At 38.1% G+C, this 27,479-nt stretch overlaps 2 protein-coding genes across 6 annotated transcripts in view; both read right to left on the bottom strand.

Annotated features, from left to right (window-relative positions):
* The window catches only part of MID1 (midline 1), a 332,040-nt gene that overhangs the window by 121,344 nt on the left and 183,217 nt on the right, over positions 1-27,479 (bottom strand). The window lies entirely within an intron of this gene.
* Positions 7,999-8,498, bottom strand: LOC308494611 (oligosaccharyltransferase complex subunit OSTC-like). The gene has a single exon (XM_081042467.1). The coding sequence runs from the start codon at positions 8,477-8,479 to the stop codon at positions 8,228-8,230; it is 252 nt and encodes an 83-aa protein (XP_080898593.1). The 5' UTR covers positions 8,480-8,498; the 3' UTR covers positions 7,999-8,227.

Here is a 27,479-nt window from a genome sequence, read left to right as displayed (position 1 = left end):
TGCTGGACATTTGGCCTGGGGAGAGACACAACGTTATAATGAACAACCAAACAACCTGCCTTCTACCCTGGATGGAGACACTCTATCTTGATCTTCTAAGGCTGTCTGCTATACAAACATCCTTGAAAAGATAATCTGGAACAAAGGCCATCAGCACCTCAGCTCACAAGAGGTACAGAAACTTGAGAGATCCATGGAGAATTATTTCCCAACAGACACTGCTCCTGTCTCCTCCTGGAGATCTGGCCAACAGTGGTCACTAGAAATCAGAGCACCATGAGGCTTTCTAGCAGTTATAGTAGAGGTAGTAAACGGACACTGAATGACCTTGAGCCACGGAAGACCAGAGATAAAAGGAACCGCAAGAAAAGCGCTCCCTGCGCCTCATCCCCATCATCTTCTAATACCACCTGATGAACTGGGAAAACTGGCAGAGAGCAGGTAGGCCTCACATGTAGATTTGCCCAAATAAAGAAAGCCCTTAATAACTTCCTCATTAGGCCCAGCCTGTATCCATCTGGTCTGCAACTTCAACTCTTCATTCTTAACCTAAACTCATTTTAAGAGTTTCGAAGAGTAAGCTGGTTTTGTTACTTTTATGACATTAGAAATCTTACATGTACATTAATTTGGCTTTTATTAACTAAGCATGTATTTTTTTAATTTTAGAACTACTTTTGGAGTCAAACCAGAGAGAAAGTCATTTCTCTGATTATTCTTTCACTTGCCTGTACTTTTGAGGCCTTGCGGTATGCCAGGCCCTGCGCTCGGCACTAGGAATGCACTGCTGAATATGAGAGAAAAGAAAGGCCTGCCCTGGGAGAGCTTACGTTTTAATAAGGGAAACATAAAATATTCCAGGAAATGGGTTGAACCACGATAATTTTAAAGAACCATACATAAAATGAAAGGAAAAAAAAGGACGACATGATAGAAGGTAGAGGGGTAGATACAGGTCTGTTTCAGTTAAGATATTTCCACTCATATCTGTGCAGGCTTTCTTGATATTTTGTTTTTTTCCCTTGCCAATCAACAAGCAAAGACATGTTAATTTCAAGATAAAAACTTTCCAGCATTTAGGCAAAGAGTTGTGATTAATTTTTCAAGTTGTTAAATGTTTAGTTTCAGATATGCTTAAGGAAAGATTTCTTTTTCAAAGACATTACAATCCAACTTTTACTATTTCCTACACGAAAAGACAGAGTGATGAATTATTGGAAAGCAGTGACCTCTTTATTTATTTTAGCAATGAAACTTGAGAGAGAAAAGCCACGATCACACAGTGAACCAAAAAAACAGGAACTATGGTACTTAGAATTCCCTGAATGTCTGAGTGTTTGATGGCAGGATGTTAACCCAAAGTTGAAAGTAACCATGGACATGCAGTGAAGGGTACAGGGAAGGGTGTGAAGGAAATTAAGAGAGACATTTCAAGAGTCATTGGTTTTGCTTTTGCCTCTCTAGAAGAAATTTCAGGAAGGAAAAGTAAAGTGGGGAAACAGGTACAGCCAGGGCTTCATGCCTGGAGGATCAAAGAGGAATTAAAACTAGAAGATCTCATTGCCTGAGAGATCTATTGTTTTATTGACAGTGACAACAATGACAAAACGTATCTCAAAATAAATAAATTCACTGGCTAGGTAAAAGTTGCAGTAGTAGTCGAAACATGGCGAGCTGGAGGGAGATGACCACAGAGGGAATTGTTCTGGGAGAATAAAAGGTTGCTATTGCAGCTCCAGCAGAAGCCAAGGGAAGAGCTTGGGGAAGTCTGATGGTGGGTGCCAGGTACTTCCTAGTAAAACAGATAAGATTTAGGAGAGGAGGGAGTGGCAGGAGCAAGAGGGGGTTATAAAGCAAGTCATTCTCAGAGAGTGAATTACCCCCAACCCAAAGACTTTTTGATCTAAAAACCAAGATTTAAAATGTTTCTTTGGAGGCTTGACATCTGCCAAAAATATTTGTAATCTATATGAAAACAAATTCCATAAATGCCACAAGGCTTCTAATGTCTTTTAAAAAATATTCTCAGGGCAGGCTAAACTCAGAAAGATTTTTCTTACATTATCCAAATGTTTCCTTGTTGCATCTTTGAGGGAAATTATAAATGTAATTTATAAAACAGGAAATCAAGACATTGCCTGGAAATTAATATTAAAAGGCATGATCTTAGGGACTTGACTCGAAGCATTTTTGTTGTTGTTGTTTTTCTTTGTGTCTTATTTGTCTGTTGTTTAGGATTACTTGAGCCTTAAAGAAAAATGTTGCATTTTAAGCTAGTATGTGTGCATTTCATCTTGTATATTTTATCCTTTCACTGAATCAAATTATATAAGAACTGGATTTTTTAATGTAAGTAAAGGTGAAATTGAAAACACAGTACTTGAGATGCAATCCAGGGCTTAAAAAATCACTTATAAAAAGATATCTGGCTTTAAGAACAGTGACCTTTCAAGGTAGCTAAGATATCTTAAAGTGGGGTACATTTATTTTGATAATAAACATGAATATTAATTGGAGAATCACAATTACATGAGAAAGCATTACATTGAAAAACCTTTTTAATGTCTGATTTATCATGTTAAGGTAAAGATTGGTGGGTTATCCCTTGTTACGAAGCTTCTTGAGCTTGTCCTTATTTAAATCAAGACACTTGATCCAAGGTATGATTCCAAACAGTTCTGTCAGTTGTCTAAGTCTATTCTTTCCATTACAAATTCCTCCAAGTGACTCCCTCTTATAAACGGATGCAAATATTCCGTTTCACAACTCTATTCATTTTCATCCTTAGAACAGAGATTGGGAAATCGCTCACTGCCAGGGCGCTGGACAAAGGGTGCAAGATGATGTCATGGTGACTTCCCAGAAGGGAGTTTTGTTGTGCGTAAGCCACTGCCAGGCAACTTCCCCAAGCATCAAATGCCAAAATATCATAGTCCAAATAGGGGCGCTCTGATCCCCCTTCCTGCCCCTCCTAGCAGCATCCAGAAGCAATTCTTTGCATGGGTGCTTCTTCATCGTGATGCTGACTGGCAGCTCCGAGGATTAAACTCGGGTCCTTTATACACATTAGCCCCCTGGAGTGTTGAACTCCAAAATCTCTATTTTCTCCTGAGTCTACCCTGTATCTCATAAAATCCTAGTTAGCCACTGTGGTACACAGCCTTTCTTCCATTCTGGGTTATAAAAAGAAAACAAAACAAAACACCAGACCCTACAACAATATGATGGAGATGGTAATGATGGAGGGTTTGTAGGGTAGTGGGCAGATTCCAAGTTCTTTCATAACTGAGACTTGGGAACCCATTTACTTCTGTATCATTAATACTTCACATTCGCATTAGAATGTCTTCTTACAATGGTACAAATGATCAACTGGCTGAATGAAAACTGTGTGCTGTGTGTGTTTTATATATATCCACTAAAAAAACAGCCCTCAAAACTGCTCAATGAAAATCAAGATCAGTGTCTTCTTAATCAAGCAAAATTTCCCACTTCACGACTACATTAAAAAAAAAAAATAGACCGACCATCTGGCCTGTCTGTTACTTGAGGAGTTTTGCTCTTCACTTCCTGGTGGTGATTTTTAGCAAAACATAATTTCACTTATAAATGATTTTTACCACGATGCATTTCCTTCTGTGCACTACTTTAAGAAACGAGTAGAAAGCATTGTTCTATTTCTAGGAAAATACTTCTGAATTCTAAATGGCAGCTTTGAAAGGGGAAAGGTATGCTTTAAAGAGGAAGGTAGAAGTCAAACCATAGTGAGAGCATCAACTACTCATATTTCTTTAAACATGAACACCTCTGGCAGCGAGCTCTATCTATACGCATATGTATAAATGTACATATAGATATAGAAATATAGCAATAATTAAAATCCAGAACAAAAAAGCCACCACTGCCCTGCTCAGTCAAGGTGTTCATCGTGCTATGCAGTCTACAAGAATGAGTTAGAAAGTGAAATTCACTTGTGCAGGAACTAGGATTACAATAAAAGTCAAACTTCAATGAATTGAAATTCTCTGGAAATGGGAGAATTCTGGTTAATTTAATTTTCTGGTTAACTGAACCCCAAATAGAAAACCTTTCTTTTTGTTGTTGTTGTTTTGGTTTTTTTTTTTTTGGTTTGTTTTTTGGTTAAATCCTCATTAAATGTTCCTAAAATGCTTGAGACCAGTTTACTTGCATAAATACAAACCATATACTGGATCTAATTTAAAGGTTCTTTGGGAATTCTAAATTTTATTGTTCCTTGAGACCATCATTATAAAGATCTTTTTATTCCCTTTCATCATAGAGACTTAAGAGATTGAGTTGAGATTTAAGAGATATGTATGACCATGAATATTTACATTAATCCATAATATCACCTTCTTCCTTGTATTTCGCAAATCTCTTGGAAAAGTATAATGCAGAAAACTGGTTAATAGAGAGGTTTTATTCTTTTGGCAAAATTCAGGTAGACTGAGGCTTTTGTATGTTTGTGTGCTACAGAAAACCGACAAAACTTCCTCTTCTCTACCTGATTAATAAATGTAAAAATGAATAATTTTAATATAGTACTTCTAATCAATTTTATTTACACAAATTAAAGACCATGTAAATGCCTTTGATGTATATATTGACACTCACTGAGAAAGCACTAGGATTTAGGTTTCATGGTGGAACATATAAGGGTGACCCCAAACTGGCCCCATATGTTCTCCCTTCCACAAGGTGGTCTAGCCATCACTTGGGCTCCATGTTCCAATTTCTCATAGAACTGTGCCACCTTGAGCTACCAAACAATAACGCTGTATTGAATCAAGTTATTGCCCAACAGAAAGAGACCTCTAGTCTTACAGCAGGCTTCCTGCCCTTTGGTGAAGATTATTGTAGAAAGAATTCCTGAATCGGGTAGGAGATTAGAAAAATGTCAGCTAAGATCATTTCCAATTCCGAATACCTTGCACTGTATGTGGAAAAGAAGACTGGGGCTTCTGCTCTCGCTCTCTCTCTCTGTCTCTCTGAGATTCTCTATCTCTCTCTGAGACTCTGTCTCTCTCTCTCTCTCTCTCTCTCTCTCTCTCTCACACACATACACACACAAAACCCCTCTTTCTCTGGGGTAAGGAGTGTTACCATACACTCATCCTCAAAGCAGCATTAGGCAAAATCTAATGTTCATTGAGATCCTGTTATTTGCCAGGAACTCTGTTAGCTACTGGACATGCAGTAGGATTTTCATAAGGATTTCCATAAAGGACTGAATGAAGCTGAAGGGATCAGCCATATCTCACTTACAGACCTACAAAAGATTTCCTTATAGGTAGATCAAGGATGCCAAATTTCATGGCAATGTTGTTGTTTCTGGACAATGGCATTTTGAAAATGGTACAGTGGGTATGCCCTAAAAATAGGACTTTATTGTAAGGCATAAATATGCCCATTCATATATTAATTTTACCAACTAATATGTCTTGGGCACAAATGTATTGAGAATATAGGTACTGAGTAGATGTTTTAGACCTCAGTCTGCAACTCAGTGTAGACTTTGCCTGTGATTGATGGGTTTTTCTTCTTGCTCATTTTGTCCTTGTATTTGTACTGTCTTCTCTCAGTATCCTTTCACCAAGTCTTGCCCTGAAGAAGGGTAATGGCACTAAAACCACAGGCATTTTTTTTTAACGACCCCTCAGGGAACATTAGATATTTAAACCTTGGAGAGTTCTGCAGACTCTCGAAGCTGGAATACTTAAAAATGACGTAAGGGACATGAGGCTGATTCGGCTCCAACACGTCACCCATGATTTCCGGGATGACTGAGTCAATTTGACGTCCTGGGTCAAGAGTCTGGACAAGTGGCCCCATCCCATTTAGAACCGCCAAACACTCTCCTGGCTTATTTGTAGACACAGAATCAAGAAGTACGATAGATAGGTTGTCAACCTGCTGACTCCATGTGAAATTGCCCTTCCATTAAATACTTAAATAGCTTCCTAAGAAAAGGGCAAAAAGGTCTCATGATGCATTACTTAGTTAACAATTATACCCTGATAGACAGTGTGCTGATATTGATTTTTCACTGCACAAAACAAATATCTATAAAAAGAATTACTAACTTAATGGAAATGATAGTTATTTGGGGGAGTTGGAGACTTCTAGGCCAAGAATAAAGAATGCATTAATTTACTTAACACCCAAATGACTGATTAACATGTAATGCAATTTACATATGGCTTCCTTTGAATTTCCTATTTTTTTGGACCATTCTTTCATGTACCCAGAATTGACTTTTTTTTTTTTAGCATCTACAACTTATGAGGCACTTTATATAAACTGTCTCTAATCCCTACCCAAACCCTAAAAAGTAGGTATCATTTTCCCCATTCTGCAGACGAGAAAACTGAGGCTCAGAATTAAGGCATCTGCCCAGGGCCACACAGCTGGCACACGGTAGAGTCCAGTTTAGAATCTGGGATTTTCTGACTTTTGCATTGGTCTTGAAGTCTTCAGTAGGATCCATTTAGGAATTTCACAAGCTAAGCTCTCCCCAGTCTTCCTTAGAAGAACTGACATCTGGATTATATTGGCAAGTGGGTGCTTTAAACATGAGAGAAAATTAGGCAAAAAAAACCTAAGACTGGATTACGTCCATGAGTTCACTCACCAATATCTCCCCAAGTACTCTTTTTTTATATATAACTAGCTTGTCATCCAACCTTTCTACTCAGTGAACAATGGCTTGTGACCTCCCGGTTAGCGAGTTCACAGGAGAAATATATCAGTTATAATTAATGTTTACTAGAATAAATGTAAATATTTTAAAACATACAACAGTTCCAAGCACATGTGATTTCCATTTTATTTTATGAAACACTAAAAATCCACTTGTCCACCCCATTAATTATAACCTGCTCTCAGCCCTGACCTGTATATAATTCCCTCTGACGTAAATTGGAACAAGGTGCTCAGAATGGAAGCAGCCTACACCCCAACTGGCCTACAAAATGTCAAGTTCCCAAACCTCTCCAAAGTGTAACCTGACATTTTTCTAAGATTAGAGGCAGTTTGTGAATTTAAAAAGAGGGCTTAAAGACTCACCACAGTTAAATCCTACAGTAACTCCTGAAATATCCAAAGTAAACAGGACTAAGGGTGCTCTGGGGACACCAAAACCTTGCTAGGAGAGAAGAAACACTCTTTAGTAGGTGGTATTTCTTTGCAGAAAATAATGTACGTGCATTCAACCAGAATTAAGAAGAATGCAACAATAAACTTTGAGCAGGAAGCCCTCTAGAGATCTAAAGAAGTCATGAATGGGCCATGCAAAATACTTCTCCTTTTCCTACATGTGAATGATTGAGTTTATGCTGCCCATTAATCCTAAATGTTGAAGGCAAAAAAGAGAATGGTTAACTTTTCTAACAGTATTTTTCTTGACACAATTGTAATATGTATTCATTTCTAACATTCCCCAAAAGCAAAACACCTAGAAGAATCTAACCACTAAGAAGTAGCATTTGGTAGATTTATCTTTCTAGTCATTTTTTCTGTACGTCTTATCCACAAAAACGAGAACATACTTTACATCTTGTTTTGTGAGTTGTTACTTTAAATATAATGTATTGGGTGATTTTCCAGGTTCAAAGACTCTTCTCATTTCTCAGGATTAATCTTAAGTACATTTTTTTTTTTTTTCATTAGAAAATTATTTATTTCTGCTCCTTTCATACACCTAAATGTTCAGGAAACAGTCTTACATACGTATCTGAAATAATGTACTGTCACACACCGTTTAAAGGCAAAGCACCGTAGGTAAAGCTGATCAGCTGTCCAGAGTCCTCAGCTTCCTATTACATTAATTTCTGAAAATCAGAAATGTCATCTCCAAAAAATGTTAAAGGGGTTGTAAAAAATAATCACTCTATTCAAAATTATAGTTGTAGAAATGGAGTATATTTTCCTTAAGAAATGAAAAACTGAGAAGAAAGTGCTACTTAACATTGTTGGTACGTCAGTATAAGTCACCAGGAAAAAAGTACTATGATAAGCTTATCTCTTCAATACCAAGAAGATATTGTAGTCCGAGCTTTAATATGCTTCCCATGTTTTCCACTAGATGCTTCTTTTCTGCGGCTTTTCATCCTTTTCTATATTTCACATCAGAGGATTGGTACAGCCTTTAAAACTTCCTGAACAGGAGCATATCCAGTATCCACGAATTTCTTCTCAAAAAGGTACTCTAACCCATCAGATAACCCCTGTAGGCCAAGAAAGCTACTGGTCTCTGATGCCCATGTTCATCCGTCATAGAGCCAACACTTGGAGGTTCAACAATGACATCATAAATTATTCCTCCGGTGATGAGGAAGTAAGACACCACCACCAGAGCGTACACCGTCATGGCCGACGGCATGTGCACCCAGGGCGGCTTCTTCAGCTTCAGGTTGGGGCATTCAAGCACCAAAAACGGCACTCGGTACAAGGTCTCCATGTTGGTGGTGGCAAGGGCAGTGCTCGGCCTTAAGTACATTTTAGTACAATTGAAATATTACTGCCACTTACCAAATCAAATAGATAAGTAATCTAAAGATTTAATAAATATTAAAATGTGAGCAATTTCAATTTTCCCATTACAACATGCACTGTCAATGAAAGTGATATTGCCCCCAAGGGGGAGAAAATTAGTTTTTGGTGGCAAAAAAATCTTATTCTTTTTATGTACAAAGCACAGATACACATAAATAAATATATAATATAGTTTTAGCATTAATATTCCATGGCAGGGAGTGATTCGAAAAAAATGTTTTAAAAGACTCCTCAGGGCAACGATAAATGCAAATAGGTTGTAAAATACTGTGCTACAGCATCAGATTTGTAAATAGTAGCCTTTATGTTGCTGGAATTCAAAAGATGAATTTTCCATTTTAAATGTTTCATCCTTGAATGAATTTCAGCCCATTTCTGAGTTGGAGAAACTGAGGTTCCAAGAAGCAGATGTCTAGCGAGTTCAGGGCCCATGTGGTCAGGCCAGGCCCATCTGGATTATCTTTCTCTCCTAAAAGTGATATGCCCATTGTCAGCACAAGTTAGTTATATCTGCCATATTCTGACTAAGGACTCAATGGGATGTGGGGTTAGGAGGCACATATTGAGTGAGAAGATGCTTTGAAGACAGGCGAACAGACTACCTGTGAAAGGACCAGCTCTTGCTGTGTGCTGCCCTCTTGTGCTGTCTTGGCCTCCAGTATGCCTGTTCTCAACACCCTTAAGTTGCCCTAAACTGATGGGCCATCTGCCCTCCAATGTTTGTTGGTGTTTCTGTGACCACCACCACCCAGGAGGTGGTCACAGACAGAAGAGAATGCCCCAAAATACAGATTTCCTTGCAGGAAGAAGCAAGTGTCAGGAGGAAGAAAACACCATAGAGTTTGTCATCTACCCTTTAACCCTGGGAGGGCATGGACCAACTGTGCACAAAGCTGTTGTTATCATAGGCAATACAGCTCAAATGAGCAAGGCAGCAGCTGAAAGTCTTCCTCATTTTCTATGGTACGCAGAATTTCTAAAATGGTGGCCCAAAGATGTCTGCCTTAATCTCCAGAACCTAAGAATGGCAGATATCACTCCGCTGATTGTATTGTGTTATATGTATGCACCGTGTTTCCCCGAAAATAAGACCTCGCCGGACCATCAGCTCTAATGTGTCTTTTGGAGCAAAAATTAATATATATAAGACCCAGTATTATATTATATATTACATTATAACAGCCGGGCCTTATATTATAGTAAAATAATACAGAGTCTTATATTAATCTTTGCTCCAAAAGATACATTAGAGCTGATGGTCCAGCTAGGTCTTATTTTCGGGAAAACACAGTAGCACAGTTGACATTAGGAGAGAAAGATAATCCAGATGGACCTGGTCTACCACATGGGCCCTGAAAAGCTGAGAGCTTTTTCCACCTGATGGCAGAAGAGAAGTTTAGAGAGATCCTATGTGTGCGAAAGACTCAATGTACCCTTGCTGCTTTGAGGATGGAGACAGCCACATGACAAGGCATGCGGGTGGCCCCTAAGAAGAAAGAGTGGACCCCAGCTATGAAGAAAATGGGGACTCCAGTCCTAAAAATGCAAGACAATAAATTCTGGCAACCAGCCCAGTGAGCTTGGCAGCAGATTCTTCCCCAGGGCCTCCAGATCAGAGCCTCGCCCAGACAACACCTTGATTTCAGCTTCCTGGGACCATGAGCAGAGAACACAGGAGGCCACCCAGACTTATGACCTACAGTGCTAATAAATGGGTATAGTTTTAACCTGTAAGTTTGTGGTAATTTGTTACACAGCAACAGTAAACGAATACACTCTTCCCTTCTCTACAATCATACCAGTCATAGAAATGAGTGGCATTCTCAAGATGTTTGTCTCTAGGTCTTAGACCCTGGTCAGTGACAATTAATGCAAATAAAGTTTCCAGTCTTGGGCCTCTCACTGGCCTTCGCAACCCTTTGAGAACCTATAAGCAATCCTGCTACCCATGGCCTAGCTGTTGACCGCTGCTGGTCCCTGGGGAGGAGTTTCATCACGTTCACTTCATGATCAAGTTCTCGGTGCTCTCCATCTTCCCGCCCTGGTTTATTTAGTGCTTAGCACCTTCTCCAGCTCATGCATCCATCTGATGTATTTATTTCACTTGAAATGTCCTTTACCTGCTTAGCACTTTTCTTTCTACATCTCGAACGTTTCATCTGCCTCTCTAAGTCCCCATGCCTTCGTTTTCCTATCATGGGCTGCTCAAAGGATTATGTTAGAAGGTAAGTGGAAGTCTAAATACTCTTCCATGCCTTTATTTCCCTCAATTTTCTGCAGGGAAAATAGAACCAGTCATTGCTAAATTATATGCTAAGGTGCAAAGAGAAGGAAGGGGATTAGGTATCAGATATGGCTTAACTGGAAGTTTTCCAAGTCTTTTGTCAACTCTGGTACCTGCTGCAAGGTTTAAGTCTTTCTAGGCCTCATTTTGCTCATTTCTAAGAGTACTAGTAATATTTAATTCATGGATTTGCACGGAGGAATAAAAATGTTAAAGGTCTAGATAACAGAAACTGGAATATGAAAACACTTAATTATTACTGTGAGAAGAATTCAGGTGATAGTTTGCATAAAATGCTTTCTATTTTTCAGGACATAGCTTTGTAAATAATCTCTTTATCTCTTCCATTATCACAAGAACAAAGCCACAGTAAAATTTAAGGCAGACTTCAGCCTTGACAATGAGAGTACTGTATGATATGGAAATAATCATTTGACATTAGGATGCAGTATCTGTTACTTTATACATACATTATCGATATATACATTATACACACTATGCATATACTTTTATACTTTATATACATTATGTATATACTTTATACATACCTTATGTATGTATACATACAAACATAAAGAAAAGCTTGCAGGATTAGGAAGAAAGTTCTGCAGTTGCCATATTTGTTAGGATATTTCTGTTGGTTTTTCTGTAAAGTTGAATAAACCGTAAGCCCCCTGAGGCCAGAGTACATGTTTAATTCATCTTGGAGATCTACAAAGTCTGCTGAGAACTGTGGCCTCAGTGGACACTTGACTTATTTATGCATCAAAAAATCAGTTAAACAGTGAAATTTATGCTGAAAACTGTGGTGAGCTCAACATTTCATTTTTTTTTTTTAAGATTTTATTGGGGAAGGGGAACAGGACTTTATTGGGGAACAGTGTGTACTTCCAGGATTTTTTTCCAAGTCAAGTTATTGTCCTTTCAATCTTAGTTGTGGAGGGCACTGCTCAGCTCCAGGTCCAGTTGCGGTTGTTAGTTGCAGGGGGCACAGCCCACCATCCCTTGTGGGACGTGAGGAGTTGAACCGGCAACCTTGTGGTTGAGAGCCCACTGGCCCATGTGGGAATCGAACCGGCAGCCTTCGGAGTTAGGAGCACGGAGCTCTAACCGCCTGAGCCACCGGGCCGGCCCCTCAACGTTTCATTTTTTCCCTCTGAATTCTCTTATGATCCTAGTGAATATAGGCTTCATTTTTCTTCAAATTAATAGCTATTAATATATAGCTATTAATAAATAGTTCTAAGATAGAACCAAGGGGAATATTTGGGAGTTACAGGGAATAGGCCAGACCTTCCCCAAATCTCCATGTTCCTCAACTTCTGACTTGTGCTCAAATCAGAAAATAAACCCAAAGAGTATAATATAAACGGCCAACATATTCCAACTGTTTTCTTTCTTTTGCATTTCTAGCTCATTACCCAGGCAGTACTGCCAGTGTCTTAGTGGCTGCATTCTGTAGGAGCCATTAACACCAACAGCTCCTTCATGGATTGGAAAACTGAGGACTTTTATTTCCAGATTTAAGAAACACACTTGCTGAAGAGTTTTCTTTCCGTAAATTACTTGTCATTAAAATAACGATGGATGCACTCATTAGTCAAATTAAAGATCATCTTTCTGCAAGTGTATCAAATGCAGATAAAGTATAAAGAAGCATTGTTGGTAGTTTTTAAAAAAAATGTGAACTTAATGAATAACTTTGCTGTTAAAATTCAGCAGCCAGGGGCAATGAAAAGTTCCCAGGGCTTTAAATTCACAGCCTTGGCAGACTTCTTAATGGTCTCTGTTCAAGATATCCATAGCTTCCCTGACTTAAAAATAAAATCTCAAAACCATACAAGGTAGCACTATTATACTCGAAATACTCTTTAGAAAAGATCCTATTAGCTGATTTTTCATAATTTGCTAGAAAGTTGAGTGTTACAATTTAGTGTCTCAATAGTTTGGCCTTTAAACATAACGTAGCATTATTTATTGCTTTAAGTTGTACATTGGCTTAAGGACTTTAACATGCTTCACACAAACCTGTTGATGACTTGGGCACCTTTCTAAGCCATTAGCCTAGAGCCGAGGGTCTGCAAACTACGGCCCTGGGCCTGTTTTGTGTGGTCTGCAAGCTAGAAATGGTTTGTGTATTTTTAAGGGCTGAGAAAAAAAATCAAGAGTCATATTTTGCAACGTGAAAATTATATGAAATTCAAATCTCAGTGTCCAGAAATAGGACATTTTTTGGAGCATTTCACCTCCAATTGTTTACCTATTGCTTATGGCTGAGTTGAGTACTTTCAACAGAGACTGATGGCCCACAAAGCCCAAAATATTTGCTATGTGGCCTTTATGAAGAAGTTTGCTGAGCCCTGTCCCAGATTTATATGGTATGAGGATGGTGCCAACAGCTTGAAACTTTGTCCCCCAAGAGCATAGAGTTGTCCATAGAGCCTGGACGTCTCTGAGCACTGCCCTCATTACACTTACACACTATTTCCTAATTACTGGGGCTGAGGAAGGAGGGACGTCACCAATATGGCTGCATGAGTGCTCTGCTTGTTCCCCTTAGAGATGGCACAGGAGTATTTGAAGCTGCGTATTTTAAAATCTACATAAAATTAGCAAGTGGTTCCCAATAACCATTAAGGATCCCCCCCTTTTCATTAAATGCTGGTGCTCTGCTTATCATTTAAAACAACAGCTTTACTGAAATATAATTCACATATCAGAAACTCACCCATTTAAAGTGTACAAGTCAGTGTTGTGCAACCATCACCACTAATTCCAGAACATTAATAAGACCCAGTATTATATTATATTACATTAGAACACCCCAAAAAGAAATGCCACACCAATTAGCAGTCCCTCTCCATTCTCCCTTCCTCCTAGTTCCTGGCAACTACTGATCTACTTTTGGTTTCTATAAAATTAGCTTTTTCTGGACATTTCATATATATCATACAATATGGGTCCCTCTATGGCTGGCTTCTCTCAGCATGTTTTTTAAAACCTCCTCAATTTTAACTTCACAAAACCCCCAGGTTTAGAAGTATCTGATGAAAAGAATCATTTAAAAGTAATGACTGTCCATCTCCTTGAAATTTTTTGAAATGATAAAAATAGCCTACAGACTTTTCTCACGGTCCACAGGAACACCTATGAGTCAGAGCAATGCCATTTTGGACATTGCTCTGCCACCGTATGCTCCTTCTATCATTTCCTCAACACATATTCACAGAGCACCTGGTGTACGCCAAGAGCTGGGTGAGCTGGGGAGCAAGACGTCTGAGTTTCAGATCTAGCTCTTCACAATCTGACTTTTGATTAGATACTGGCTTGTTCTGTCAATCCCTAAACATCTTATTGCCAGCACATTGTGTGTATTTTCCAGAGTTCCAGTCTTTTATGTAAAAATGATGTAATTTCTTAGGATGTTCAAAATAATTTAAGTTGCCTTCAGCTTTCCAGATAGCTGAAGAAAGCTCTTGATTCCTCATGTCCCTCCCTTTTCCTACTTATCTGACCCCTTTTTTCTTGTCTTCCATCTTAGGACTCCTTTATTTGATTACTATTCTGAGTCTTATAATACACACCAGCAAGATCCTGCGAATATCCATGGAGTATTAGACAGGAAAAGGGAACAAAATTCAAACCTTGTCCATTAATGATTTTTTTCTTAGTATCTAGATGCCTGCCATCATGTTATTGCTCACTCACTAGCAAAGACTCAGAATTTCCATTCCAGAAGTAAGGTAGGCAAAGTCTCTACAATCCAGGCAGTGACAGTTTAAAATAGTGCCTTTAAGATCACTGGGTATTAGAAGCCGAATGGTATTTCTTTCCTCCAATCAGGTGAGTCTCTCCCACAGACAGATCATTTAACTGTTGGACATTTGTACTTACTAACATTGCTTGATCCTAAAGGATAGAGTCCAAATCAAACACATCTGGGCATATTTAACCTAGAAAAACGCCCCCAGAAGGCCCTGTTAGCTTTGTCTTTGAAGTGCTGTCAGAGAACAGAGTAACTGCACATGTTCTGTGCTGTGTAGAGGGGCCAAACATGGGTAAAAGCAATAGAGAGATACAGAGATTTTATCTAAGGACAAACTTTGTACCTATGAATGATGTCCCAAATCGGAATGGGCCTCGTGAAAATCCCTTCCTGTAGTGGCATTCCTGAGGCCATTGGAAAGGGGGTGCTGGTGACATTATAGGAATCAAGGAGGACAAGGTTCAAAGAAATAAACCAAAGACCTTTGACTCCCAGTAATGTAGTCCGTGGCAAAGGTGGTGCTAAGAAATCCAGTTGGGGAGATTTTTAGTTTAAAGTAGCTACGAGGGTTCAACTCCAAAGAGTGGTATGTTTTTTAAAGTGATAAAGATGTTTCAATGTCAATGGTAACATAATTTTTAAAGTATTTATGCAATAATCTAGCAAATGAAAAGCATTAGTTAGGTTAATGTTAGCGATTTTTAACCTGTCCAGATATTGAATATTATATCCTTAAAAAAAAAAAAGATATTTGGGCAAAAGGTCAGAAGTAATTTTTGGAATTAAAAAGAAAATATATGTATTCACATATATAAATTTGAATAGTAAATACTTACTCTTTATATATAGATTCTTAAAATAATCATTAGACAAGAGCTCCATGATAAAACCTGAAATTTAAAAACACAGGCAGTATGTGTTTTTTCACAAGAAAATCATGAACCACAGGGAAGACTCTACCTTGACATTAATTATCAAGAACACAGTAATTTAAAATCTAAAAGCATTCCATTGCCTTAGGCTGGAACTAATCAGAAGTATACTTCATTTCTTGAAGTTAACGTTTTCTACTCTTGGTTCAAAGTTAAAAATTTCAAAATTAATGTACAACTTGAAATGCTTTTAAAAGGCTTTGTGACCAGAAAAAAAAGCATGAATTGCCTCTGCTACACATATTTTTAAGACTTATATTGAATATTACTTTCTTATCATGTCCTAACTTGAGAGGCTCCGATAAGGTTTAGTACCAGCTAGAGTATTTGAAAATCCCTACAACTTCAATTATGATATTCTATTACATGGAAGTGACATTTTATCGCAAATAACCAATGTCACATTTTAAAAATTAACTTTTCATTAATTAATTCAGTAATCCATACATTCAGCAGATACGTAAATTAGTTGCGTGCTAGACATTGAGGAAAATGCAGACCCTCCACCCCACAGGTGTCAAGGACTTACTCAGCGTTGTTTAAAAGAACTGCTAAAAAATGAGTCTTTTTTTCTTTACTGACGTTTTATGGATTTGAGTGAATATTCAGCTGCTGTTATAACCTCAGCCAATAAACAATTTGTAAGGAGATATTGTACCCCCAAAAGTCACCTTATACAACACAATCCTTGCATATAAAAGGCAAAGATGAGGACGGTTGGGGACCAAGGTGACATTATAAGGTTTATATCATGACACTGTACCTTAAAATAGAGCTTGTTGGGCAATGTTGGAAGTTAGAGGTGTGTTATTTGAGGTTCTAGCAACGCTTTGCTATCTAACTTCAAAAACAAATGAACCTCTTATTCCGCTCATAAGGACTGTGTAGGAAACGGAAGTGTGCACGAGTTCCTGTAACAGATCTTATGAAGTTACATAAAGGAAGCATGAAGTCATAATGCTGTAACTTCATACGAGATTTTGTAGAAGAATACTACATAAAGAAAACTGGTATCATTTTCTACAAGGATGATTTTAACCTAAGAAGTAACATGTATTCTTACATTAGAAGTAAAAATTCCCCTATGTAATCCTATAAACAAAGGAGGATCACTTTGGGGGCTCGTATGGATGTAATATTTCTCCCTCCAAAGCCTTCCCTCAACATAATCTACAATGTTTGGATACTTTGGATACTTTATAAATAGTCAAGCATTTTCAAGTATCTTTGAATACATTTACAAATATATTCTATTATCTGGGGAGTCAATCTGTATTTCAGTGAATTTTTTTCTTGGTTAATTTTCTTATTAAAAGTCATTTGCTGTCCTTAAGAGTCACTTGAGTTTAGTATGTTGGGACCCCAAGCACACAGAAAGGAACAAGAACACTTCGGAACACCCCCTCACCTAGAAGTAGGGATATCTCCAGGCAGTTAGTTTATAAATCTCTGTTCCTGAGAAAGGCTTCACTCTGGATTGCTAAGCATTCCTGGGGGATTTGTATTACAATACAATTCAATGGTGTAATTTACAGAAAGGGCCATTATAGCGGTGAATTATTGATAACTATTGTCTGAATCTTCTAGCACACTGTAACAATTTATATTCTGTTACTAATAAAAGGAGGTAAGGGTGAAAAACAAAAATGGAGTTTAAATTGTATAAGTAATGTAGGAATATTTCATTTCTATACATGAGGTTATAGTTTATTTTTGTCTCAGGTAATTTATAATTTATATGTTAATATTAGATACATATTTTAATTCTAATACCAATACAAATATACTCTTTACAGTATTTCAAACAATAATTATTTTTACCCTCTTTTAATTCTAAAACAGAAAAATGTATTTATGTAATATACTAAGGTAAAATAAATATAAAATATATTTTTACCTTGCAAATATAATTTAAGGTAAAAAATATGGAGCATTATATATGATAAAATTATTTTTACTATATAAGTATAATTTAAATTAAAAAAACTGTATTTTCTCTTGCCTGTTTCGGAGTTCTTTAAATGTCTTAAAACCTCTACCATTAGAGAATTCAGTGAAACAAACTGAAAAAGAAGATCAGTATTGTGCCAATATTTCCATGAAATTCTCTACGTGGATACAAATATACTTCATTTAAAAAAGATATTTTATTATCTGCTCAATTTTATAACTGTTGAAATAATCATGATATCAAATATAAGTGATAAACCATCAACACAAAGTAAAACAGAACCATGTTTGCATGAAGTTTTGTTAATTACGTGTTTGTTCTTTAAAGTATTGAGTACAAGATCTTTAAGAAACAAGGGCTGATATCTTCCTTCATTAACCACTAGTCTTCAGCTATAATGTGCAAAAGCAAATTTAAAGAGACTGTGGTATTTATCAGAAGTGACCAGCTGGGCACCGAAACCTGCCTCATGGTAAGGAGATGCTGGTCCAGTTTCTTTCTCTGACCCAGTGAGCTACCTTGAAGCTTGAGCTTTTCCTTCTCTTCTAGCGAATCACCTAGACCAATGATTCTCAAAGGGTTCAAAGGTGTCATTTTGCCCCCAGTAGATATTTGGCAATGTCTGGAAACATTTTCGGTTGTCAAAACTTGGGGCAGGGGACAAAGGGGAGCTACTGGCATCTAGTGGGTAGAGGCGAGGGATGCTGCTGAACATCTTTTGACGCACAGAACAGCCCCACAAAGAATTATCTAACTACTAATTTCAATTGGGCCAAAGACGGGAAACCCTGACCTGGAAGGATCTGGATTAGGTGTTGGGGAACATTTAGAATGAAAGTCCAAAAAGCCTGTGAATGTCTGTATGTGTGTGTGTATATACACCTATCTACACATATATTGAAATGGAGATAGATCATGCTTCTGTTTAACTTATGGAAATGCAAAGGCAAGGAAGGGAATCCGTTTGGGGGAGCAGGAGGGTGGAGAGAGAGGAATTTTAAATAGTCTTGGCAATTGGTAATTCTCCTGATATTAAATGTGTCCATTCCCCAAACTGAAGATGCATGAAGTATAGGCCTGCCATGTCTTCAGTAAGTATCAATTCTCTGTGTTTCTTAGAGTATAAATTGAAGACCAATCTAATGTTTAAAGATGTATTTTGTACAGCATTGGGGTTTTTTTGTTCATCAATATTTTAGCCAGGGCTCAAGTGAAGATCCAGCAATCACAGGGAATTTTGATAATTCAGTCATGCACCAAAATCGGCTCATTTGGGTGTGAGAATTTTACCTGGGAGGTACTGAACACACCTACATTGAATTACGAAGTATTTCTTCATCTATTAAAAACCAATACAAATGAGATACCACTACACACCTACCAGAATGGCTAAAATAAGAATGGTGAGAACATCAAATGCTGGGGAGGATGCAGAGAAACTGAATCACCAATGAAATTGCTGGTGATAACGTACAATGGTTCAGCCGCTCTGGAGAACTGTTGGGTAGTGTACTGCAAACTAACCATGCGCTTACCATATGACCCAGCAATCGAATTCCTGGGCATTTATCCCAGAGAAATGGAAATCACATAAAATCCTGTACACAAATGTTCATAGCAATTTTATGACAACAGCCCCAGACTGGAAACAACCCAACAGAGTGAATGGTTTACCTGTGGTACATCCATACCATCGAATAGTACTACTTGGTAATGAAAAGGATCAAACTACTGATACATGCAGCAACTTGGATGAACCTCCAGAGAACTGTACTGACTTAAAAAAAAAAAATGCCAGGGCGGCGGATGGCTCAGTTGGTTAGGGCACGAGTTCTGAATAGCAGGGTTGCCAGTTCGATTCCCACATGGGCCAGTGAGCTGCACCCTCCACAACTAGATTGAAGACAACTTGGAGCTGACGGGCCCTGGAGAGACACATTGTTCCCTAATATCCCTCAACAAAAAAATAAACAAACAAAAATGCCAATCTCGAGGGGTTACATACTGTATGATTACATTTATGTAACATTCTTGAAATGACGAAGCTATAGAAATGAAGAACAGATGACTAGATGCCAGGGGTGAAGGATGGTGGACAAGGGCAGGTGAAGGGTGCACAGGACGTCTTTGTACATTATTTTGCAGCTTCCTATGTATCTATAATTATTTCGAAATATAAAAACTTTTTTAAAATCCTATTTCCATACCAACACAGCCCTGGGAAACAAGAGTGTCCAAATGGCCACTTTCACAGCAGTAGAGTTGGCCAGTGTTGTTCTTAGCTCTTGGTAGTGGCAGCCCTATGCACCTCTAAAATATATTCTTTTCCAATTCTATCTTTTGTATTTACTGCTCTGCTTGGTATTTTTGTTTTTACTTTAAGGACATAAATACATGTACACAAGCATATGTGTAATTTCATTTCTGAGTATAGTTTTAAAAAGAAGGTGTGTAATATTGTAAAATAACCTTAAGTGTTGTAAAGAATAAAACAGATAAAGAAGAAATGCTTTCTTGGATGATGCTATGTAACAAAGACTCTTTCCTTAACCAAATTTTAGTCAGGCTCCTCTGAGCCCTCCTCTTGACTAGGCCTTGACCTTGGCCTCTGTCCTTGCTGGGCCTGCACAACACAGTGCTAGCAATAGATAAATGAGTACTAAGGATATAACGTACAACATGATGACTATAGTTAACACTGCTGCATGTCATACGAGGTCTGACAATTAAGTTCGCGAACACGTTGCACCGATGTTGCTAACCTTTTCTGATATCAGAGGGATTATTCATTATGAATTTTACCAACTGGACACACAGTTAATCAAGTTTACTATTTGGAAGTGCTGAAAAGGCTGCGTGAAAAAGTTAGACAACCTGAACTTTTCGCGAACAATTCACGGCTCTTGCATCACAACAATGCACCAGCTCACACGGCACTGTCTGTGAGGGAGTTTTTAGCCAGTAAACAAATAACTGTATTGGAACACTCTCCCTGCTCACCTGATCTGGCCCCCAATGACTTCTTTCTTTACCCAAAGATAAAGGAAGTATTGAAAGGAAGACATTTTGATGACATTCAGGACATCAAGGGTAATACGACAACAGCTCTGATGGCCATTCCAGAAAAAGAGTTCCAGAATTGCTTTGAAGGGTGGACTAGGCGCTGGCATCAGTGCACAGCTTCCCAAGGGGAGTTCTTCGAAGGTGACTGTAGTGATATTCAGCAATGAGGTAGGTAGCACTTTTTCTAGGGTGAGTTCGCGAACCTAATTGTCAGACCTCCTGTATGAAAGTTGTTAATCATAAGAGTTCTCACCACAAGGGAAAACAATTTTTTTTTATTTTTAAGGATTTTTTTTTGGGGGGGTGTATCTATGTAGATGATAGATTTTAACTAACATACTGTGGTAATCATTTCATGATATATGTAAGTCAGATTATTATGTTGTACACCTTAACCTTATATAGTGCAGTATGTCAATCATAGTTCAATAAAACTGGAAGAGAAAAATTGGTATACTTATAAAAAAGTAATCCTGTTAAGTCAGTTTAGAGAGAATCCTCCACCCTCGATATCTGATAACCCTGGCCTGCCTTCAGTAAGAATCCTGTGCAGTCTGCTTAGCAAGACTCCCCCACCCTGGATGTCTCCTTTCAGTAATTTTCCATCACTCTATAAATTCCTGGCTGTCTGTGCTGTATTTGGAGTTGAGTCAGATCTCTCTCCTGTTGCTATCTCAATAGTCCTGAATAAAGTCTTCCTTACTGTTTTAGCAAGTGTCAGAATAATTTTTTCCTTAACATATGAAAACTAATGATAAGTGATCATGTCCATCAATGAGATTTGGTACTGTTTTAGCATATTAGGAAAATTTGTCCTACAAAGGTATGCTTTTAGCAACGAATTACAGTTTTCTCATACTTTACAGGGATATTTTTATATATACATGCAAATGTGCATGCATTTGTAGATGTGTGTGCGCACACACACAGTATCTGCCTGAAGAGATGCCTTTATATCATTACATCCATGTACCCAGATATGCATGCCTCTGTGTGTGTGGGAGGGGTGTGTTCATTCAGAGCCTAACAAGTAGAAATGTCCATAAAACCCGGCTTCTCTGAAACCTTACGTTTTTTTCCAGAAAACATAAGGGTAGCCTAACATTTCTTAATGCCTGATATGTAACCAATACTCTGTTAAGTGCTTTATATTTTGTTTTTGATACATAGTTCTTCATTTAGTCATTACATAAACCCTATGACTTGGTAATAGCATTTCCATTTTCCAGGTAAGAAGACTTGGAAGGCTTAAGGAATCAACCCAAGGTCACAGAACTAGGAAGTAGCACATTAGCATGCTCTCCCAAGGGTCTCTCATTTTGTGCTTTCAAACCTACTGACTAGAGTGATTCTCTTAACTAAACAGTAGTTTTTACTGCTGTCAAAATAATGTCAAACACCATTGTGCTAGACCTGGCATTTTCACTTTTTTTTCCTTAAAGAAAGATGCCTTTGTTCAAATAAAATCTTAATCAGAAGCCTAATATTTTGGAAAAGCAGAATAAAACATCTGAATGCTTCATGTTGAAATGGCAGAGAGCTAGGGGATGGCTCTTGCTCCCTCATCTCTTCCCTCTTCTTGTGTCTGTGCAAAATTGCTCTCCTCCTGCCACATGCAGTTCTCCTCCATGGAACTCTGAGGAGCAAAGGTCGAAAGGCACTTCAGTGGACTACTACTGGGAGAAAATTCTCCGTGGATCCCTGGCATTTTGCATATCTTATGAGCAGAAGCACTAGAGGCCTTTGTTCCAGACTATCTTTTCAAGGACTTTTGTCTAGAGAATAGTCTTGGAAGATAGAGATAATGTCTCCCTCCAAAGCAATGGGCAGCCATGCTTGCTGTCCATTATAAGAGATTTGGGCTCCCTCAGCTTAGGACCCACATCTATGAGGCAAACCTACTACCTGCATAGCATCCACCTATGCTATCCCATGGGACCTGGGAGGCAAAGAGAACCAATGTGAACATAAAGCTCATGCTACTTGCTGTGCTGTGAGTGTAATAGGGTCCTTTGTCTCTGACCCAGGAGTCTCATGTCTTCCGCCAACATCTAGGATACAGTGGCAGGCTAAATTGTTGGCCTGCAAATAGGATAAAGTCTCAGCCTCTTCACAATTCTTGATAACCACCATCCTAGAACTTATGTAACACACACTTACACAGTACTTACTTTGTATCAGGTGCTATTCTAAGTGGTGGACAAATGCTAACTCATTGAATCTCCATAACAAACTTGGAATACTGGCACTGTGACTGTTATTTCTATTTTGCAGGGGAGGTATCTGTAATAACACATGATGAAGTAGTTGGATCAGTCGCATAAAATGATAAACACTTGTTGTGTATATGTATAAGCACCAAATGATTTTCTTGGTTAAAAGAAAGAACATACTTTGAAACCTCAGACCCATGTAAAGGTCCTCCTCTAGTTGGTCTTGATCATAAAACCCCAGTCTTCAAGAGGGATGACACAGAACCACCCTAAAGTGCAGAAATGTTAAAGTTGCTCTTATAAATGATGCATCCTGACATTTGCTTTCTGAGAGGAGAACTAGAGACTATTTCCCCAAAGTCTTTTCCAGGGTCTTGGGGATTTAAAGTGGAACCTCTTTACTTCCTTGGAGAATGGTCACAATTCCAACAAACTGAGTACTGACAATATAAGCATCCTCCCAGAATTAGACCCTCAGGAGCAAGCTTTCAACACACTGGAGGTTATTTTTGCTTTATAAAACTCAGCCCCTTGATATTCGCTGGCTAGAGAGTGGAGGAGAAAGTGATAAATAGGCCTAGAAATCTAGGCTCTCACATGAATGTTTACTGTGAACCAACTCCACTTCCATTCACATAAAATCTTTAGAATTAGCTCTGTTACTACAGGAGTCCCTTTAGGATTATCTGTGACATACTTGGGGACAGTCAACAAGATACAGCATGAATGATTATAAAGATAGCCTAATATTGAATATCAAGAAGAATCTAAAAGAAGAATCTAAAATGGAGGATGTGAAAAGACACCACCCCAGAAATACAAATGGCCTTGAAAAGATGCAAAGATGCTCAACATCACTTATAAGAGAAATGTAAAGCTCCAGTGATATCTCTTTTTATGTATCAAGTAGGCAAAAGTGTACAAGTTGGACAATGCACTCTCTTGGGAAGGTTCTGGGGAAGCACTCACACCCTGGGTAGGCAATTTTACTTATTCATCAAAATTAGAAACTGTGTGCACCCTTTGACCCAGAAATCCCACTTCTGGGATTTGTAATACAGACACACCTGCCCCGTACAAACAGGTGAATGCACAAGGCTTTTCTATGTACATTGTTTTCATGACCAAAAATTGCACACAACTCATATGACCACCAGTAGAAAAAGGGTCAAGTAAATTATGGTACGTTGTCACAGGGAATGCTATGCAGTTGTTAAAAAAAAAAAAGAGGATGGGGGAAGCTCTGTGTACTGTTATGGACAGATCTCCAGAATATATTTAAGTGGGGCAAAAATAGGGTGTACATAGTATATATGGAAGGCCAGTCTATGTAAGATAAGGAAACTATATTTGTACCTGCCTTACAATAATCAGAAAAACTGCTGGGAGTCTGCCGTTGATACCTAGAAATGGATATCGCTATAGGAGACGTATAGTATATGTCACAATTTTGGGCAGCTTAGGAGTGGCAATGTTTATATATCAATTAAGGATTCCAAAAATCCTCTAAAGAAGTTTTCCTTCAGGATACTAGTATTCAAATTAGCATAAAGATCAGACATGGAATACAACACTCTGGGCTGACTGTATCAAGCACCGTTTGAAGTCCCTTAGGATCACAGGACTTGCGCCTATCCCAATTACTTTCATACTGTTTCTTTAAATGATCCACACAGCCCATCAGCAATTTACCTGGTTAAAATTCAGTTGGTTTAGCAGTGCTTCTTAGGTTTCCTGCATTCAGACAGAGGATTTGCAACAGAGCTAACAACAAAAGGATTGAATTAGAAAACAAGAGCAAATGGTCGATTTTTGAAGAGGAACCACAAATACATATTCTTGTGGGCTTTTGTCTGATTACATTTGTTAATAAGGAATGCTAAAACATGTGCACCAAAAACCATTCAAGGTCTTTTGGTAGCGAATTATACTTGTAAATCTTATGTAAGTTGATCACTGGAAGAACTCACACTCTTTGAAGATTTGAATTCATAAATGTATGAAAGAATTAAATGGTTCTTTTCCCTGGTGATATAAAGTATTAAATGGCAGGACAAAAAATATGTTTGAAATCAACTGAGGAAATAATTCATTTTGAAAATTATTCAATAAAAATGTTAAATAGGAAAAATATGTTGGGCCAGTTTCTACTGGATGAATAAAGCAGAAATATGCAATAGGCAAAGTTAAGAATGATAAGCTGGGAAATGTCCCATCAACCTCTTTGTCATTTTGTTTTTGTCTTTCAACTATGGCAGTGTTGGGCTCAGTAATCTATTCCCTCCCCGTAAGACAAAGAAAGGAAGACTAATTCTGATCAGCAGAAAACTGGCTGGCCTCTTGGAGCCTTAAGAGGGCAGAGGCTCCTTATCAAGGAGAAATGAATGTCTGAACACTGCATCTTAGATAAAATCCTCTTGGATCATGCAGAAGACTCACTGGAAATGAGAAATACAAGTCAACGAGGATGAGTTTGGCTTCTTGGAGGTCAGAACTAAACATACAAACTTAATAAAATGATGCTGAAATAAACAAGAAAGTGAAATTGCTCATCCTCGGGCATGATGTAACTAATACTGACGTAATTTCCAAGCAGAAAAGCAAAACTAGGTCAAAGCATGTTGGCCTAACATAATAAGAATTTTTGCTCCCAGAATTTTACCATGTAGCTGTGTCTACAGGCATTAATGTCTTCTGTTATCAATGTGTGGGGCTGTCACAAACAATTCATGTCTTATCACTCTCTTTGTTAGTTAAACCAAAACAATGTAGTTTACATGTGAACCATTTCAATTCTGACAGCTGAAATGTTAGAAAGGGGAAATGTTAAAAATATTCAGAAAGTGTCTCCTCCAGGCTGAGACGCATTAAGCAATAAATATTCATTGTTTAGTAGCCTACTATCAAGTTTTTCTCTATTCAGAAAGCCAGTTATTACGACTCTTTCCTTCTTTCACTCAGAGCCATATAAAAAGGGCAGCAATATCAATATCCCTTTAGAATTCCACCTTAAATTAAACATTGATCAATGGAAAAATACTCAATTTTGTTGAGTCACTCACTGAAGAGCCAGTTTTTCTCGTCTGCTTTCACCATATATTGACTAAAAGCACTCACACTTTTTTCTCCCTTTTATTTCTTCCCTTTCATTTTCCTGCACTATTTCTACAAAGCACTACTGCTTCATTCGTAGAGAAAAGGACTCCTCTCACTCCTTAGACTTTGTTCTGTGTAAACGTAGTTTTTACTCTCTGACATTTTCACACTTATCTAAAGTCAGAGCAAAGGATATATATAAACAAAGAAGCACAAAACCCAAATATCTGACTATCTTACTACTTGAATTTTTTGGATAGTATTGTCTCCCAATGGTGACCAGTCTTTCGTGATTCTTGACTCATTATAAACCACCAATCCATTAGAATTGTCTTGGAATTTGTTAGCACATTAAATTAGCATGTGACCCAAACCATTCAAATTACATCTTACTAGAAGGCATGTGGTATAGTCAAAAGAGAATAAGATGGCTAGTCTAGAAGACTCAAGTTCTAGATGTAAACTTGCTCATACCTTGCCTCCTGGTGGAGGGTAAAGCCTTCCTCTGTGCTAAAATTTCAACCCACACACTAAACTTTTCACTAGTACACTTTGTCTGAATTCTTAAGGCACCTCCTATGGAAGATTTGATCCTGTGTAAATGAATAGATTTCTAATATTGGGTGATTCCTTCCATTGACATAATGCTTTGTCTGGTCACTCATCTAGTTATTGGTAATTCAGCAGGGCATTCAATGAATTCGATTTGTCCACAAACAGCTCCTTTCCTCTTCATTGTTTGGGGAAGATGACCTCAAAATACTTACAACTGAAGTCACACTACACAACTTGACATATGACAGATAACATAGCCTGCTTCGTGGACCCTTTGAAAATGTATTAGTTCTGTTGTCTTCCTAAACCATTAAATATCTCAGAAATTTTTATTTCATCATTTAACCATAAATCTCAGATGGTCTGTCACACCCAGAGCAGTGAAAATGCTTTGTCCAGCATGTGTCTTGAATTTCACTGCAGAAAATGTGGCTGCCATATGCATGGAGTAGAGTGGAAGACTTCAGTCTTCTCTTAGAAACAATCTCTCAGTTGCTGAGTGACCTTGGGCATGCCCCTCACCTGGCAAAATAAACCAAGTACACATGCGCCAAAGGCCTAAAAAACATCAGGTTGGGTCCAATAAGAGTAAACAGCAGATTCTCTCTCTCTTTGCTTTTAGGCTTTGTGTTATTGGAGGGCAAATTCTATTTCTTAATCATTTCTGTAGCCCCATTATGAGGAGTAAAAGCCAAGCTGCCTGCATGTTCTGGGTTGTATCTTCACCCAGAACACAATCAAATGAAGTAGATGGCTAAGCAATCACGACGTTTTAATTTTTCTCAAGTTTCAATCTATTTAGTCCTTGTGTTCCCCCTACCTTTCTAATGCCCATTCTTCCTCATATCCCCTCTGATCTTAAGAAGCACTTTCCATTCTCTTTCCTGCTAAAATTCATCTAGCACTTGCCTGTAAAATATTTAATGATTCTTATTGTGTGTCAGGCACTGTGCTTGGACCTGGTGATTTAAAGGTGATTAAGATGTAATTCTTGCTCTTGAGTAACTCGGTCCCAAGATAGGCCAATGATTAACTGGCAATATAT

Source organism: Rhinolophus hipposideros (genome assembly GCF_964194185.1).
Source record: "Rhinolophus hipposideros genome assembly, chromosome: X".
Taxonomy (NCBI): domain Eukaryota; kingdom Metazoa; phylum Chordata; class Mammalia; order Chiroptera; family Rhinolophidae; genus Rhinolophus; species Rhinolophus hipposideros.
The sequence above is the reverse complement of the archived record's forward strand: the minus strand, read 5'-3'. Positions and strand labels throughout refer to the sequence as shown.

Coding starts and splice junctions, on each gene's coding strand:
- LOC308494611 (XM_081042467.1), bottom strand. CDS start 8,479: ATGGAGACCTTGTACCGAGTGCCGTTTTTGGTGCTTGAATGCCCCAAC.